Raw genomic sequence first — 14,592 nt, 5'->3', positions numbered from 1 at the left:
TTCTTTTTTCTTTTCTTTTTGTGAAAACACGAGACGCACAATATGTTTTATTAATTTCACCTCTTATTAATGTTCTTAAACTATATGAGAATTTCGTAATGAGATTATATAAGTAAATAGAATATTTGAATGGCCATTAAACTTTTCATATCTTCAATCATATATAGTAAGCGAAAGAAAAATGGAAATAAATAAATCGAGCGCGTTCAAAAAATAAAAATAATAAAACACGAGAGTCGAAATAGTTCTCGCACCTTTGTCCGAAAAACCTCAATCCATTTGTTTAGCGGCGGCCTTCCACCTTCGTCTTCGCTGTCTCCGCGTCTGAAATACTTTCTTCTACTTCAGTATTAAAAAAATCGAAAACGAGTAGAGATCTTCCCTCTCGGTTTCTCTCTCTCTCTATTCAACAAAGCTTTGCTTAAATCTTCATGGTTTCACCTAATCTTTAGATCTTTGAATAAATATATATACAGTCGCTATCCTCATTACGTGTATTAGTTAGCAGCTAAGGGTGCTTGAGTATTTTGCTCACGACTAAGTCCCTTTCTCATCCTCTCCCTTTCACTCTCATCTCTTCTTCAATGCCTCTTCTCCAGCTGCGTTGAATCCTTCAGACAGATTTGTTCCAAAAACAAAGTGTTTTCTTCTCCTGTCTCTTCCTCTCTTCCTCTGTAAGGTACTGTAACCAATCATAGGGTTTTTATATATTTTTCTCCTTTTAAGTTCGTGTTGCGACAGTCTCTTTTTGTCTGAATGTCATCTCATCTTTCTCTCTCTCTTTTCACTTCTGGTTTCGAATTGAAAAGTTTGAAACTTTATATTCTCCTTTACCTTTAAAAGGTGACGCCTTTTTTTGTTAGATCCATGGATTGATCTGTTTCTTTGTTGATGTCTTTGAAGTTTTTTAGATTTTTTTCCTCTCTGCTAACGTTACACTTGTTTGCTTCAGGAGGATGGCATCCCATAGCCAATTCGGTAAAAGCCGCTCAAATCTATCAAACATGTCCGATGCCAACGAGCCTGGAAGACCATCTGTCCCTTCCAAAGTCAAGTTCTCTCGAAGAACCAACTCTGGCCGCTACGTCAGCTACTCTAGAGACGACCTCGACAGCGAGCTTAGCGCTGCTGACTACGCAAACTACACAGTCCACATCCCTCCGACCCCAGACAACCAGATAATGGACCCATCCATATCCCAAAAGGTCGAGGAGCAGTACGTCTCCAACTCCATGTTCACCGGAGGCTTCAACAGCGCCACGAAGGCTCACCTCATGGACAAAGTGATCGAGACAGAGACCACACATCCCCAGATGGCTGGCTCCAAAGGCTCCTCCTGCGCCATCCCCGGCTGCGACGCCAAGGTTATGAGCGATGGGAGAGGACAAGACCTTCTCCCCTGTGAATGCGACTTCAAAATCTGTAGAGACTGTTTCGTTGACGCGGTCAAAACCAACTGTGGGATCTGCCCCGGGTGTAAAGAACAGTACAAGAACACCGAGTTGACTGACCTGGTTGATGATTACGGTCAGCAGAGGCTCCCGGGTCCTGAGGGTAGTAGCGGGGCAAAGATGGAGAGGAGGTTGTCGTTGATGAAGTCGACTAGTAAATCGGTTTTGATGAGGAGCCAGACCGGAGATTTCGATCAGAACAGGTGGTTGTTTGAGACCAGTGGGACTTATGGGTATGGGAATGCTTTTTGGACCAAGGATGGGAACTTGGGGAGTAGTAAGGATGGTGATGGAGATGGTGAAGGTGTGGAGATGCAGGATTTTATGAACAAGCCTTGGAGACCGCTTACTAGGAAGCTGAAGATTCCTGCTGCTATTATTAGTCCATACAGGTAAGTGACACGAGTTTTTGTTGTTGTTCTTGTATTGTTTAGAGCTCTACTCTAACTGCATCCTGAATGTTGGCAAATCGACCATAGCCGAAACAGTTTTCTTAAAATCTTATTTACGCAGCTTAAATCGGTTTTAAACCGTTTAAAATTGGTCTAAATCGATTTAAAATTTATTAAATTGATCAATGATGTTTAGTGTAATCCATAAATTTGTCTAGTTTATTTTTTTTTTTATATGTAATTTTTTTAGAATTCATTAGAATAATTTTATAATTAAATTTAAAAACTAAAATATATTATGTAAATGTAAAATTAAAAAACAAATTTAATAAACGCCTATAATATCAAAAAAAAAATTATTAAATTATTAATGTTTAGCGATTTCTTGATCTAGTTCTGTAATAGAATATTTTATATTTTGCAGGCTATTGATATTTATCCGTGTAGTTGTTCTTGCACTGTTCTTGACTTGGAGGATCAATCATCAAAACGAAGACGCTATATGGTTATGGGGAATGTCTGTAGTTTGTGAGCTTTGGTTCGCCTTTTCTTGGCTTCTCGATCAGCTGCCTAAGCTATGTCCCATTAACCGTGCAACGGATCTTCAAGTCCTCAAGGAGAAGTTCGAAACCCCTACACCAAGCAACCCCACTGGAAAATCCGACCTCCCTGGTCTCGACGTGTTTGTCTCCACTGCTGATCCCGAGAAAGAGCCTCCTCTGGTCACTGCCAACACCATTCTATCCATTCTTGCTGCGGAGTATCCAGTTGAGAAGCTTTCTTGCTATGTATCCGACGATGGAGGGGCACTTCTTACGTTTGAAGCCATGGCTGAAGCTGCTAGCTTTGCAAACATTTGGGTTCCCTTTTGCCGTAAGCATGTGATCGAGCCGAGGAATCCAGAGTCCTACTTTAGCTTGAAAAGGGATCCTTACAAGAACAAAGTCAAGTCTGACTTTGTCAAGGATAGGAGAAGGGTTAAGCGTGAGTACGATGAGTTTAAAGTTAGGATTAACGGCTTGCCTGATTCCATAAGGAGACGTTCTGATGCGTATAACGCTAGAGAAGAGATTAAAGCTATGAAGATGCAGAGACAGAACAGAGATGATGAGCTTTTAGAGCCTGTCAAGATTCCTAAAGCTACTTGGATGGCTGATGGTACTCACTGGCCTGGTACTTGGTTGACTCCTGGTACTGACCACTCCAAAGGTGACCACGCCGGTATCATTCAGGTATTTAACTTTCTTTCTTGTCAGATTTCAGAGTCAGTGCTGGGCATCGGGTTTCCGGTTCGGATAGGACCTGTTTAGGAAACAAAAAATATTCAGTTAATTCGTTTAAAAAAAATCATTATCGATTTATAAATTAATTTTTCTATATTTAATTGTTTAAAACTTTAAAATAACTAATTTTTTTATTATATTTAGGATATTCGATTTATTTCCGCTCTTTGGTTTTGGTTTTTTGGGTTTAGAGAAATAGGAACCGTTTTGGTTTTGTAATTTCCGGTCTGGTTTCGGTCTCGGTTTTTCCGGTTCTTGTTCAGTGTTTGGGTAATATACCCAGGACTATTTCAGACAATGGACTAGTCACTGTTCAACATCTCATTGCTTTTTTTTTTGTTATCTCGTGCAGGTGATGTTGAAGCCACCAAGTGATGATCCACTACACGGAGTATCCGAAGGCTTTCTTGATCTAACCGACGTTGACATCCGACTTCCCCTCCTTGTCTACGTCTCTCGCGAGAAGCGTCCTGGTTACGACCACAACAAAAAGGCAGGAGCCATGAACGCGCTAGTAAGAGCCTCAGCGATCATGTCAAACGGAGCATTCATACTCAACCTCGACTGCGACCATTACATATACAACTCCGAGGCGATGAGGGAAGGCATGTGCTTCATGATGGACCGAGGAGGCGACCGTCTCTGCTACGTCCAGTTCCCGCAAAGGTTCGAAGGCATCGACCCGTCTGATCGTTACGCTAACCACAACACTGTCTTCTTCGACGTCAACATGAGAGCTCTCGATGGGCTTATGGGCCCGGTTTACGTCGGAACCGGTTGTCTCTTCAGAAGAATCGCTCTTTACGGGTTTGACCCGCCTCGTTCCAAGGAACATACCTCCGGTTGTTGTAGCTGCTGCTTGCCTCGTCGTAAGAAGAGTCATGTCTCCGAGGAGAACCGAGCGTTACGTATGGATGATGATGACGAGGAGGAGATGAGTCTCTCTCTAGTCCCCAAGAAGTTTGGTAACTCAACGTTCCTTATAGACTCAATCCCCGTCGCTGAGTTCCAAGGCAGGCCTTTGGCGGACCACCCGTCAGTTAAAAACGGGCGCCCGCCCGGCGCGCTCACGATCCCGCGCGAGCTTCTCGATGCTTCAACAGTAGCGGAAGCTATTGCTGTTATCTCTTGTTGGTACGAGGATAAGACCGAGTGGGGGACGCGTATCGGTTGGATCTACGGTTCGGTTACCGAAGACGTTGTGACCGGTTATCGAATGCATAACCGGGGGTGGAAGTCGGTTTACTGCGTGACGAAGCGCGACGCGTTTCGAGGCACCGCTCCTATTAACCTGACGGATAGGCTTCACCAGGTTCTCCGTTGGGCTACCGGATCCGTCGAGATCTTCTTCTCCCGCAACAACGCGCTTCTCGCTAGCCCCAAGATGAAGTTCCTCCAGAGGATCGCTTACCTGAACGTCGGTATCTACCCGTTCACGTCCATCTTCTTGATAGTCTACTGTTTCCTTCCCGCGCTTTCTCTCTTCTCGGGGCAGTTCATCGTCCAGACGCTTAACGTCACGTTCCTTATCTACCTTCTTATCATCTCCATCACTCTCGTCTTGCTCGCGTTGCTGGAGATCAAATGGTCGGGGATCTCGTTGGAAGAATGGTGGAGGAACGAGCAGTTTTGGCTCATCGGTGGAACGAGCGCGCATATCGCGGCCGTTCTTCAAGGTTTGATTAAGGTCGTAGCTGGATACGAGGTCGCGTTCACGCTAACGTCCAAGTCGGGGGGTGATGACGTGGACGACGAGTTTGCGGAATTGTACGTGGTGAGGTGGAGTTCGCTGATGATACCTCCGATAACGATCATGATGGTGAACTTGATCGCGATTGCGGTGGGGTTTAGCAGGACGATTTACGCGGTGATACCTCAGTGGAGTAAGCTGATAGGAGGTGTGTTCTTTAGCTTTTGGGTGTTGGCGCATCTTTATCCTTTTGCTAAAGGGTTGATGGGGAGAAGAGGGAGGACGCCGACGATTGTTTATGTTTGGTCTGGTCTTGTGGCGATTACGATATCTCTTCTTTGGGTTTCTATTTATCCGCCGGCTGGGACTACTGGTATTGGTGGATCTTTCAGTTTTCCATGATAGGTTTGGTTCGTTGAGTAAACCACAAAACATTGGTCTTTTTTATGTTGTATTAAAATAACGTTCGTTTATTAGATTTTTTCGTTTCTTCTATGTCTGGTAAGAATGATATGATGGGTCATGTTAGAATTAGAGATCGGCTTAATATAGTTTGAACCAGTGAAGGAACTTAGTTTCTCTTGTTTGTCTCTTTTTCTTTTCTGCTTGACTTCTCTTCCATTTTAGCATCTTAAAGTCAGCCCCAATGGCTCTATTGTTCTGTCGTCTTGACCACATTTCACCAATGTTAAGAACATAAGCCGCAACAGTTGTAGCTTAGGTTCTATCAAGTACCTTTGCATTGACGGTAGCCACAACAACATCAGCGAATACAAAGTGTCATAACAAGAATTATCACAATAGTTATGGCCGTAATCATGTTAAAAATAAATTATGCAAAACTATATACTAAAAGTTAGGTGAATAAGAAATAAAAATGATAAAAGTTCATGAATTTTATGATTAATTCAAAACTAAATCATAAAATAATTTTGTAAAGAGGCCTTTAAAGTTCAGACTCTGTGGGCTATATACTGGACCTAAACAAGTCGGGTTTTCGGGTCGAATGTCCAGATATCGGGTAAAATACTTCTTTCCTTTTGACAGATAAACCCTACCAAAACCTTTGGCAACTTTCTCTGCCTCCTCCTCCTCAATTGCAATGGGGGCATTAGATATTCCTATTTAAATTTTCTTGTTCATGAAGCCAAAATCTCTTCCTCATAAATAATTTTTTTCTTAAATCTCTTTAAACCAGGAAGAACCCTAGTCTAGTCCCTTGGAGATTCCCAAGGGGGAAAAATGGCTCAAAAATGTGCGATTGGTTTGATCTCAGCCATAGCAGCTGCCGCTTCTCTCTCGAAATCGAATATCGCTTCTGCAGATGGACCTCTCAACTTCTCCACTTCGACTCCTCAGCAGCAGCAGGGCTCTACTCCGCCGTTACCGGGATCTGCGAAAGATTCTTCTGCGCCTGGCGAAGAATCCGATGCTCCTCCACGGATTCGGAACGATAATCCGAGAACGACGTCAGCTGGATTCGATCCGGAGGCGTTGGAGCGAGGTGCAAAGGCCTTGAAGGGGATTAACAACTCCGCTCACGCCAAAAAGGTCCCTATGAACTGAGATTGTAAAATTGTAGAGGCTGTAGATAGATCTGATTAATATGTTCTAAGGATGCGAAGTTTAATGTTTATGATGAAGCTAATGGAAGATAGGTTTGAGCTAAGAAAACAAATTTATGGTAGAATCCTGAAAAAGATGTTAGAAAGTGTTGTTTGTCTGTGTGTTATCACTTATCAGTTATGCTTGGCCTCACGATTGAATGATTGTTTGGTTTCTCGTAGGTATTTGAAAGTATTAAGACACAAGAAGAGACGAGGCAAGCTGAGTTTACTGCTAAGGCCCAAGAGTTTAAAGCTTTGCAATCCCAAGCTGAAGCTGTGAGATCATCTTACTCTTAAGCTTATTTGTCAATATATTTTGATCACATGGTTTCAGTCTCTAGTACCTTAGAATAGTTGAGCGCTCTGGAGATGGTTTTTAATGGAATATTTTTAATGTGTTCTTACATTTCTCTGTTTACCTACTAGAATTGACTTTGCAACTTCCGTATAACCATCTCTGTTATAGTCTCTTTCATCCTTTTTTATTAGAATTTGAAGATTTTTGGCTGTAAAGTTATGTTGCTGACATTTTTCCATTTTCACAGGAGAGGCAAAGGGTAATTTACGATGAACAGAAGAAACTTGCTCAGCACCAAGCACAAACAAAAGCACAGATGGCCCGCTATGAAGATGAATTAGCAAGAAAAAGGATGCAGGCATGCGATTCTACTAATACTTTATTTATTTAACTTATATTCTCTCTTACACGTTATGCTGTATGTCTTGTAACAGGCTGAGAATGAAGCCCAGAGAACACGAAATCAAGAACTTGTGAAGATGCAAGAAGAATCATCAATCAGGAGGGAAGTAGCTCGACGAGCTACTGAGGAAGAGATTCAAGCACAGAGACGACAAACGGAGAGGGAGAAGGCTGAGATTGAACGCGAGACTATCAGGGTCAAAGCTATGGCTGAAGCTGAAGGGAGAGCCCGTGAATCTAAGCTCTCTGAGGACGTCAATAGGAGAATGCTTGTTGATCGTGCAAATGCTGAAAGAGAAAAATGGGTTTCGGCCATCAACACTACATTCGATCACATTGGAGGTCTGACATTAGTACACATTATCTTTCTTTTCTTTTGTTTTTAATTCATTCATAGTAGAAACTTCGCTATTGTAGTTTCACCATAGCAGTAATAAGTGTCTAATAAGTAACTTCTCAATAGGTGATTTGACTCTTTTTCTTTTTCCTTCCTTTTTTTCCTAGGTGGGTTGCGTATGATTCTAACAGATCAAAATAAGCTGGTTGTTGCTGTTGGAGGTATCACTGCTCTTGCAGCTGGGATCTACACAACGAGGTAAAGACTAAAAATGGTTGAAAAAGCCAGCCATGAGTTCTTGTTGTTGAAGTTTGAGGAGCTTAGTCAGTTTAATAAATTGCTTGTTGCAGAGAAGGTGCCAAGGTTATCTGGAGCTACGTGGATAGAGTCTTAGGGCAACCTTCTCTTATTAGAGAGTCATCGAGAGGGAAATACCCTTGGTCTGGATCGCTTTCTCGCGTCTTTTCCACGTTGCGGGGTGGTGGTAAGGAGGCTGCATCCAAAAACGGAAAAGGGTTCGGTGATGTTATTTTGCATCCTTCTCTTCAAAAGAGAATCGAACACCTTGCTAGTGCAACTGCCAACACAAAATCCCACCAAGCACCTTTCCGAAATATGCTTTTCTACGGTCCACCAGGAACAGGAAAGACAATGGCTGCCCGAGAGCTAGCTCGCAAATCTGTATGTATTCTCTCCATTTCTAATGCTTATAATAATTTTATCAGTTTCGAAGAGTAGATGCATCTGAGCTTCAGACTGAGATCAAGCTTGTTACTTCGATAATAACTCTCTTCCATTGACTTATTACGGTTCAGGGTCTAGATTATGCGTTGATGACGGGTGGAGATGTTGCCCCACTTGGAGCTCAGGCTGTTACGAAGATACACCAACTGTTTGACTGGTCCAAAAAATCTAAGAGGGGCTTGTTGCTCTTCATCGATGAAGCTGATGCATTTCTGTGCGAGTAAGTCACAATTCCAATAGCCGATGATAATCTTAACTCAGGAGTTTTAGTTTATAATGTGTTAATTTGATTGCAAATTCGACAGGCGGAACAAAACATACATGAGTGAAGCGCAAAGGAGTGCACTAAACGCACTCCTCTTCCGCACAGGTGATCAGTCCAAAGACATAGTCCTAGCGCTTGCCACAAACCGACCCGGTGATCTAGACTCAGCGGTGGCTGACCGTGTCGACGAGACTCTTGAGTTCCCCTTGCCTGGAGAAGAAGAGCGCTTCAAGCTTCTAAACCTCTACCTAGACAAGTACATAACCAAGACCAATCTGAAAAAACCGGGTTTGCTCCAAAGCCTTTTCAAGAAAGACCAGCAGAAGATCGAGGTAAAAGGCGTCACAGAGGATCTACTCAAGGAAGCTGCCGCCAAAACGAAAGGGTTTTCAGGTAGAGAGATAGCGAAGCTGATGGCAAGCGTTCAAGCGGCTGTGTATGGAAGCGCGGACTGCTTGCTGGACACAAACCTTTTCAGAGAGGTTATTGATTACAAAGTCGCGGAGCATCTACAGAGAAAGAAACTAGCTGGAACCGATACAGGTAACAAGAAATGAAATCATATAAACTTGTCATCAACATAGGTAGATTTGAACCAACAGTTTGTCCTAAAAAACTCCAAACCCTGAGCACTATTTTCAAAAGGGTTTATGCAAAGGAGAAAAGCTTTGTTTTTTTAAATTGTTTCTCCCTGTGATTCCAAAGGTGAGACTAGAGTTTGATGACTGCTTTATATTCTTTCTTCTTTGCCGTTGCAGTCTTTAGTTTATCTTTTTAAATCACTTTTTGGAAAATGAGGCAATACTGGTCTCTTTGTAAGATGAGCTTATTATATCCACTTTTAATATATATATATATATTAACAAAAGAAGCTTACTATATCTTGTTACCAGAAACACAATGTTATTAACCATCCAACATTATTTATCTTTCTATCTATCACTCACGAGCAATCACAACAACTTGCTTCCCAACGTTCTTACCATGGAAGAGTCCCACAAGAGCTTCAGGACCTTTCTCGAGCCCTTCAGCTACATCTTCCACGTACGCTATCTTCCCTTCTTTGATGCACGGGATCACAAACTCCAAGAACTGTGAGTACTTGTCGTAGAAATCAAATACCGCAAAGCCTTGAATGCGGATTCGCTTGTAGATTATGTTGGACAGGTTGTGCACACCTTCGTGGTTCTCGAGATTGTACTGTGAGATCATTCCACAGACAGCGATACGCCCGTGAATGTTCATGTTTAAGAGCACTGCGTCTAGCATTTTGCCTCCTACGTTCTCAAAGTATATGTCAATGCCTTTGGGAAAACACCTGAAAACAAATAAGAAAATCCCTCTTATGTTAGATGCTGCTAACCAATCGTAACAGTTATAGACGTCTAAAGTGGCTACTGAACCTTTTCAGAGCAGCAGTAAGGTCTTGTTCTTCCTTGTAGTTAAATGCATCATCAAACCCAAACTTGTTTTTGAGGAGATCAACCTAAGCAAAAGGGCAAAGTCATTCTCTTGAGACAAAACCAAAACACATAAAACTAGAAATGATGATTAGCAATGTCTCAAACCTTTTCTTTACTTCCAGCGCTTCCAACAACATAGCAGCCCATCATTTTTGCAAACTGTCCCACAAGCTGGCCAACTGCACCAGATGCAGCCGACACATAGACTGTCTCTCCTTTCTTCGGAGAACAGACTTCATAGAATCCGGCATAGGCGGTCATACCAGGCATACCTGTGGGAAAGAGAGTATATATCAAGACATGCTAGACTCTTAAGTTTAAAGCATAACTAGTCCACTCTGTCTCTAAGATTTGTTAGACATGTATAGTAACTTTCAACTTCAGGATCTCTGTCTCAAGCAGAGATTTGTAACAACAAGCTACTTTTCGGACACTACCAAGTGATTCCTTGCACAAAACCAGGAGCAAGGCCGAGATAACATACCGAGAAGTCCAGTGTAGTAGGACAAGGGAACATCAGTGTGCTGGATCTTGAAATGCATGTCAGGAATAGGAGTAACAACACTGTACTCTTCCCATCCAACGACTCCCCACATTAAGTCACCTTCTTTGTAATCTGCATGCCCTGATTCTATCACTCTTGACACTCCAAACCCTAAGATTGGCTACACCAAAAACAAAACACACACAATGAAACATTCAACACAAGAAAGACAGAGGTTCTTGATCCTATTGGGAGTTCAAAGATGATTTTTTGGTTGTTACCTTGCCGGGAGTGTAAGCTTGAGCAATACCAGAAGCAGCAGGCTTCCCCATGCGAGATCGCATGTAAGGATCACATGACAGATAGAGATTCTTCACAAGAACCGAGTTAGACCCCTCAAGTAGCTTAAGCTCGACCGTGGTGGTGGTGATATCAAAGTCCGATTCCTTTGGGAAACCACTCACGTAGTCTCTCAGTATCACCTGCTTGTTCGTCGCCGTCGCTCCGCCATTTCCTCCGGTGCTCATCGTTTTCTTCTCTGAAATTCACTTCTGAGTTCTGAGTTACGTGAAATTGTTACTTTTTTTTTTCTGGAGGACTCGACTGCTTTTATAGTGTTTTTCGTGTGGCTGTGAGCCACGATGATTTCAAGTATGACGTCACTGATGATTCACCACTTTCTACTTTTGTCATGTATACAAAGTGTGAACGCGGCTTCAATTATTTTTCTCGTTTCTCATTCTTTCCACTTCGATAAAATTTCATTTCATTCCTTTTCACATTTATTTTTTTTCAACTTAATTTTCTCACAAATGATTTTGTAAAGAATATATAGATTTTACATTGCAAGGTTGACAAAAAAAAAGATTTTACATTGCAAGACATTCTCTATTTACATGATTATTGGGGGTTCTTATAATGGGTTTTTGACGGAATATAAGAACTCGTCTGTTAATTTTTAACTAAAAAAGTTATAAACCAGCTCTTAAAACTCTTATTTAAGAACCGGTTCTTAGCTTTTTTAGTTAAAAATTAAGAGACGGGTTCTTATATTCCGTTAAGAACCTAACCCTAATAACCCCTAATAATCATGCTCTTAATAACTCTCGAGTCTTGAGTCTCTTGACACGTGATTGTGTGGTGGTGCATCGTTGATGAGAGTTTATTTTCTTTAAAGAATCGTTGATGGGTTAATAGCACGAAGAAATGAGTGTTTCAGGTAGAACAATGATTAGTGGCGGGCGGAGCTATGAATTCTTTTCATTAGGGTCAATGCTAATATATCTATCTAATACATCTGTCTAGTAATGTTGGCATGGAGAGAGAGAAAGAGGAGAAGACATGGGAGTTGATTGGTAGAAGCTGTAGTTTTGGATTTTTTGCTTTAAGATTTAAACCGTAGATTTTGTGGTTTTAGATTTAAATTTTATTGACGTAGGTTTATTTCAAAGTTTTAAAAGCACTAAACATAAAGATGTAGAAAAATTGATTTCTAGAGCCATTATATTTCTTTTTAAATATTTTGGGCTCTAGCTTTAATTTTTATTAATAAAGTTTGATTGTTTTGATTTTATTGTTCTCTATTATGACCGTGTAGAGTACTCATAGCCAACACCAATCACACCAATTAAAAGATGTGAGTATTTGGAAAGGGAAATCAGATTATAAGCAAAAAAATTCTACTCAAGAAACTTGGAAGCAATTGAGAGTTAGTAGTCATCTATGTCCTTGGGCATGCGGGGTATGATTCTCCCAAGCCACTCCTAAATTTGCATTTATGGCGTGGTTAGCTTCAAGAGACAGATTATCAACATTGGACAGAGTGGCAAATTGGAGTCAAGGTATAGATACCACTTGTGTTCTCTGTAAATCTGCGCAGGAGTCAAGAGACCATCCCTTTTTTTGAGTGTGTGTATACGGCTCAAGTCTGGGAGTCCATTGTGAAAGGGATCTTGGGTGTTTGGTATACAAATCATTGGTCAGAGATTATGGATATTATAACAGATTCATCAAGGGAGAGGAAGAGTTTGTTCTGCCTAAGATACTCTTTTCAAGCAGTACTTTATGCAATATGGAGAGAAAGAAATAAGGTCAGGAATGGAGATAGGATGTTGCATGTTGTAGTACTTCAAAGATTGCTTGATAAGAGTATAAGGAACAAGATCAGTGTGCTGGGCATGAAGGGGATTAAAGGAATGGAGGTGATGATGCAATTTTGGTTTCATACTAGGATGTAAAGAGTTTTTCTTGAGTTTTGATTCTAAAAAATAAACATTATGCATACTGATGTAACAAGACTGTTTTTTTATGAACAAATTTAACATTTATTCAAAAAAAAAAAAAAAGAAGAGGAGATAAAGATTTTGAAGGAGAAATGACTTACAACTTTTGAGCTTGATTTGAAGTTTTGTTATTTTGATTTGAGATAGTAATTTTATATTTTGCAAAGTAACACTTGATGTAACAAGGTGTTTTTTCTTTGAATTAAATTTAACATTCAATTAAAAAAATGTTATAAAAGTGCAGTAATTAAGATTTTAATTTTAAACAAAGGGGTAATTAAGATTTTAACAAACAAGGGGAGGTCAATTGTAGATGAGATAACTATTTTTTTCATTTTATCCTGACAAACTTTCAATATAAACAACAAAAATAAAAAAAAAAAGCATAGGGGTACCTGACCCCTCAAGTAGCTCCGCCACAGACAATGATACGTGCAATACACGTGACCAGCTTCTGGTCTCCGACATTGTGTTCCACTTGATGCGTTAACAACCAAACACACACTAGATCGAGTTTCTCAAATTTGATCATCCGAAAAGTTACCCAAATGATCTTAGGTATGGGTGAGTAATTGTAGGTATCACCTTCATGAAAGTGAGAATCTCTTTGTTTGTTTCTCTCCGGAAGGATGTAGTATCCCATAAACTCTGGAGATCATTTAGAGTCTGACTAGGACCGGCTGATACAAGGGACCGCCCGTCTCCGTAACTTGATAGTTAATGGTCCAATATTTTTTTTATATATACATATTTTAGATAGAAAATTTCAAATATTCATTAAATATGTTTATAAGGAACCCTAAACTATTTTACATGTATATAATTTGTTTTATCAATATGTTTTATCAATTTGTTTTATAAAAATGTTGATGATAATTTTTTAAAAAATATATTTAAATTTTAGATGAACATGAACATTAAAAACTTATTTTTTTTTGGTCCATTGGCCCAAATAAATGTTGAACCGCCCTGAATCTGACATAGGAATCATTTGTCATCTAGTCAAGCAACAACCATGCAATATGCGGGATGAAAGATTATGTATGATGCAAGATGGCATCAATGATGCCACAATTACTTATAACACAGCTAAAATCAACGGTAAGATTGCTATGATATCACTTTGTACGTTAATATAATGATCACCAGGTAAGGGTTAAGGGGCTGCATAGGCTAAACAACTACACTAAATTAATTTAAGGATATTCTATTTGGAAAGACGCAGGAATCGTTAATTTAAGGATATTCTAGAGCTGCTGCATAGGCTAAACAACTACCTATCTGTTTTTTTTTTTTTGAAAAACTATATATCACCTATCTGTTACATCCAATAAATAACATTGAGATAGCTTATGACACATCGATAGAGGTTTCAACTATCACAGTATACTAAGTCACCAAATTAAGGCTTGTAAGTTGTAACTTTTTTTTTTCCTTTGAACAACTGCTTGTAAGTTGTTACTAAAACAAATCATCAACACTGTGTTGGGCCTAATAGTTCAACGTTTGAAGAACGTTTTATTGTGCCTTTAGGTCGATTTCCGTTGAGACTTGAGAAGACATGTTTGCACCATATCTCGTCATTGCCAACTGTTGCACCCGGTCTGGAGAATTAGTCGGACCTAAAGCTCATATAACCTCTCGATTATTAAAAAAAAACTAAAGCAAATCCATAAATTTTGTATAACGACCTTTGTGTCCATATTTATGATGGATCCAAAAATTTACACTTAGTTTTCCCTCAACACCCTAACAACTTCTTTTAAATTGCTACATGCTTATTTCATTAACGATAATGTAAATCTCTTTTATTTATACAATAATTACCCAGTATTGTTTATGTCTAAAAAACTGTAACTGTAATCCTTTTTTGCAATATTTAATTAATTTTCTA

General features: G+C 40.1%; 3 protein-coding genes across 3 annotated transcripts; 2 read left to right on the top strand and 1 right to left on the bottom strand.

Annotated features, from left to right (window-relative positions):
• Positions 1-371: 371 nt before the first annotated feature.
• On the top strand, positions 372-5,395 carry LOC106317851 (cellulose synthase-like protein D2). The gene is made up of 4 exons (XM_013755635.1): positions 372-679; positions 953-1,843; positions 2,268-3,075; positions 3,479-5,395. Exons 2-4 carry the CDS (start codon positions 957-959, stop codon positions 5,216-5,218), a joined length of 3,435 nt encoding a protein of 1,144 aa, XP_013611089.1. The 5' UTR covers positions 372-679; positions 953-956; the 3' UTR covers positions 5,219-5,395.
• Positions 5,396-5,890: 495 nt separating this feature from the next.
• Positions 5,891-9,350, top strand: LOC106318539 (ATPase family AAA domain-containing protein 3-B-like). Its single transcript, XM_013756563.1, has 8 exons — positions 5,891-6,367; positions 6,604-6,699; positions 6,969-7,079; positions 7,156-7,465; positions 7,628-7,718; positions 7,811-8,141; positions 8,276-8,424; positions 8,510-9,350. The coding sequence occupies exons 1-8, from the start codon at positions 6,059-6,061 to the stop codon at positions 9,024-9,026; spliced, it is 1,914 nt and encodes a 637-aa protein (XP_013612017.1). The 5' UTR covers positions 5,891-6,058; the 3' UTR covers positions 9,027-9,350.
• LOC106318540 (NADP-dependent alkenal double bond reductase P2) lies at positions 9,291-11,002 on the bottom strand. Its single transcript, XM_013756564.1, has 5 exons — positions 10,698-11,002; positions 10,417-10,597; positions 10,038-10,204; positions 9,873-9,955; positions 9,291-9,787 (listed from the first exon to the last, which is right to left on the bottom strand). The coding sequence occupies exons 1-5, from the start codon at positions 10,941-10,943 to the stop codon at positions 9,409-9,411; spliced, it is 1,056 nt and encodes a 351-aa protein (XP_013612018.1). The 5' UTR covers positions 10,944-11,002; the 3' UTR covers positions 9,291-9,408.
• Between the last annotated feature and the right edge of the window lie 3,590 nt (positions 11,003-14,592).

This window comes from Brassica oleracea, chromosome C9 (genome assembly GCF_000695525.1).
Source record: "Brassica oleracea var. oleracea cultivar TO1000 chromosome C9, BOL, whole genome shotgun sequence".
NCBI classification, from domain to species: Eukaryota; Viridiplantae; Streptophyta; class Magnoliopsida; order Brassicales; family Brassicaceae; genus Brassica; species Brassica oleracea.
This window is presented reverse-complemented; position numbering and strand designations above follow the sequence as displayed.

Bases quoted from the DNA above. Each gene is read 5' to 3' on its own strand.
- LOC106317851 (XM_013755635.1), top strand. From the start codon at position 957: ATGGCATCCCATAGCCAATTCGGTAAAAGCCGCTCAAATCTATCAAAC. The intron at 1,844-2,267 runs GTAAGTGACACG...TATATTTTGCAG, and splicing joins GCTATTATTAGTCCATACAG to GCTATTGATATTTATCCGTG. The intron at 3,076-3,478 runs GTATTTAACTTT...TATCTCGTGCAG, and splicing joins ACCACGCCGGTATCATTCAG to GTGATGTTGAAGCCACCAAG.
- LOC106318539 (XM_013756563.1), top strand. From the start codon at position 6,059: ATGGCTCAAAAATGTGCGATTGGTTTGATCTCAGCCATAGCAGCTGCC. The intron at 7,466-7,627 runs GTCTGACATTAG...TTTTTTTCCTAG, and splicing joins TACATTCGATCACATTGGAG to GTGGGTTGCGTATGATTCTA. The intron at 8,425-8,509 runs GTAAGTCACAAT...CAAATTCGACAG, and splicing joins GCTGATGCATTTCTGTGCGA to GCGGAACAAAACATACATGA.
- LOC106318540 (XM_013756564.1), bottom strand. From the start codon at position 10,943: ATGAGCACCGGAGGAAATGGCGGAGCGACGGCGACGAACAAGCAGGTG. The intron at 10,598-10,697 runs GTAACAACCAAA...TTTTTGGTGTAG, and splicing joins AAGCTTACACTCCCGGCAAG to CCAATCTTAGGGTTTGGAGT. The intron at 10,205-10,416 runs GTATGTTATCTC...TCTTTCCCACAG, and splicing joins CTACTACACTGGACTTCTCG to GTATGCCTGGTATGACCGCC.